General features: G+C 38.0%; 1 protein-coding gene across 1 annotated transcript in view; it reads right to left on the bottom strand.

Annotated features, from left to right (window-relative positions):
- Positions 1–2,500, bottom strand: part of LOC125040488 (EF-hand domain-containing family member C2-like) — a 7,632-nt gene that overhangs the window by 1,663 nt on the left and 3,469 nt on the right. The window contains exon 4 of the mRNA XM_047635040.1: positions 1,988–2,095. Coding sequence (XP_047490996.1) covers positions 1,988–2,095 — 108 coding nt within the window. The remainder of the gene's footprint in view (positions 1–1,987; positions 2,096–2,500) is intronic.

Below are 2,500 nucleotides of genomic sequence, written 5' to 3'. Positions count from 1 at the left end.
AACTTTCCCTCCCTGGCTAATACATTCTTCCTGTAATTGCTCTTCTATTTTCCCTGACCCACTTGCATCAAACATCCCACCTTCTATCCTCCTCACACATTTTCTTGCACATATCTCTAGTTACTCCTCCAGTACCTACAACAAAACTTTACGCTATCCTCTTCGCTTTGCAACGCATGTCTTCCATCCTCTCCTCATCCTTCACTATCTTCACTGGCTCTCGCGACTCAGTATCACTCATATAATCCATACACCCTATCAACCCTATAGTCCGTAAATACGGGCTCAATTGTTTTATGTTTATACGACAGAAAACAGTTAAATTTTGCTGGATACCTAACCATGTCGGGAACCCCGGCAATGAAAAAACAAATGCCTTGGCACAATCAGCCGCCTTGTCAACCCAGCATCCCCGCTTTTCACACATCCCAGCCACCGACTACTACCCTCACTTCAAAAGTTTCCTTGGCTATAGAGGACTGACCACTAATAAACTACAAACCATAAAACCTTGCATCTCTCCTTGGTCGACACCATACCACCAGAACAGACGCTGGGAATTGCCCTTTCCCGTTTACAAATATGTTACAACCCACCTCTATGGTCCCCATGCAATGTTTGTTTCTCAGCCCCACATATCTTACTATCCTGCCCTCGGTTTACTGAAGCCTGTAAAGTTTGTCGCCTCAACTTGTCTGACGTACTCACGGAATCCCCTACCGTTTCAATTGACAACCTCTTTTTTTTCCTCCTTTTAATCTAGTCACCTTTTATCCTAAACCCTTCCCCTTTCTATTAATCCCTATCCTACCCCATTCACTTCCTCTCTTCCCACCCACACTATCTTAAAATACCATAATCGTTAAAACCTTTTTGTTCTAATAAAGAACTCTTTTAGACCACTTCCACCATAATACTTAACCATAGTGCTATATAATATTTAAATGTCTAGCACATTTATTTGTTTTAAAGCATTAAACATTCGCATATCCTGTAAAGTAAAACCACATACAATACCCAACATTTCATTAAAAAATACCAGATTTTTTCGTAATGAAATAGATTTTGGATATTATTATTTCGACATACTTCCAGCTCAAGACGTTATCAAGCTGTACATGTTATTATTTATGAAAAGGTGGCACTACACTCACCCAATACTAAATTGGATTTATACATCAGGAAACATCTCTGGAGGCAATGAATGCTCCCATTTAAATGCAGAGGTGTTTAGAGTCAAGAAATTATATGTCAAGCGCCAGCTGACCACAAAGAGATAAAGAGGGATTTAAAAAAAATAACAAGCCATCATAGTCAAACACGCTGTTTGGACAGGAAACAAAAATATAACAGATAGAGCAGTTTCTTTAGCTGACCAAATTTCCTGACTTTTCTCTGAGCTTTTGAAATAAATTGCTACAATAAGTTTCCTTTGATGCCTCAGTCTGCTCAGTGGAAACGCCTCGGGGTAGTTACTGAAGTTGGCCAAAATAAATGATAATAACTGATAATAACTGATGATTATACCACCACAGAACTCGGTACTCGGGAAAAATGACTTTCAACAAGGAAATGGTCAGTCTCCACGGATACACTGCTTACGTCATAGATGTAACTGGTGGCTGGAACCAGCAAACCTGTGTCTGTGACACCCTAAATTCCCCGAGAAGGAGCCTCTCCTCCTGCGGTCTAGAGTCTCTTGGAGACAGCTGAAACTACCTCCTGGTTAATTTCGTTTATTTTATTTTTAACGACTGATATTTCTTCTTACACAGAGAATACCTAACACCATAATCATTTTGTGATAATCATTGCATTATATTAACTATGAAGAGGAATTATGAATATCAGTGCTGTAAGTATCAAGTCGCTAAGGAATGTACGAGTTATTTGATTATCAAATATTGCAAATATCATATCTTTCCCATAATTTCTCATATCCAAAAATGTTTTCAGACTATCATAGAACGAAAACTAATGCACAAACCAGTTCTTTAATTTCTAAAGTCGCATCCGCAACGTGGTAAATCATGATGAAGTTGCGGTCTCCGTCTTTATTGTCCGGCGTATCCAGCTGAGCCGAAAAGCGAAGGACCTGAAGAGTATAAAAAAACTAAGATGAAGTGCTGTATGTTTCGGCGAGGAACTTACCGTCATTTAGACATTCGTAAGTCGGTCGTATATAATAGGAAAAAGGATTTCGATGATGATAATAATGACTATCGTTGTTGTTGTTATATTTTCATTACCATTTTCATTATTATTATCTTTATAATGATAATGATAATTATCATTATCATTATAATTATCATTATCCTTATTAATTTATTATTATTATTATTAGTAGTAGCAGTCACACATTATCATTATCATAATTCGTATCCCTAATCTTAATATTCATAATATCATGATTATGTGTGTGTGTGCGCGCGCGCGCGTGTGTGTGTGTATGTGTGTGTGTGTGCGTGTGTGTGTGTGTGTATGATTGTGTGTGTGTGTA

This window comes from Penaeus chinensis, chromosome 29 (assembly GCF_019202785.1).
Source record: "Penaeus chinensis breed Huanghai No. 1 chromosome 29, ASM1920278v2, whole genome shotgun sequence".
NCBI lineage: Eukaryota > Metazoa > Arthropoda > Malacostraca > Decapoda > Penaeidae > Penaeus > Penaeus chinensis.
This window is presented reverse-complemented; position numbering and strand designations above follow the sequence as displayed.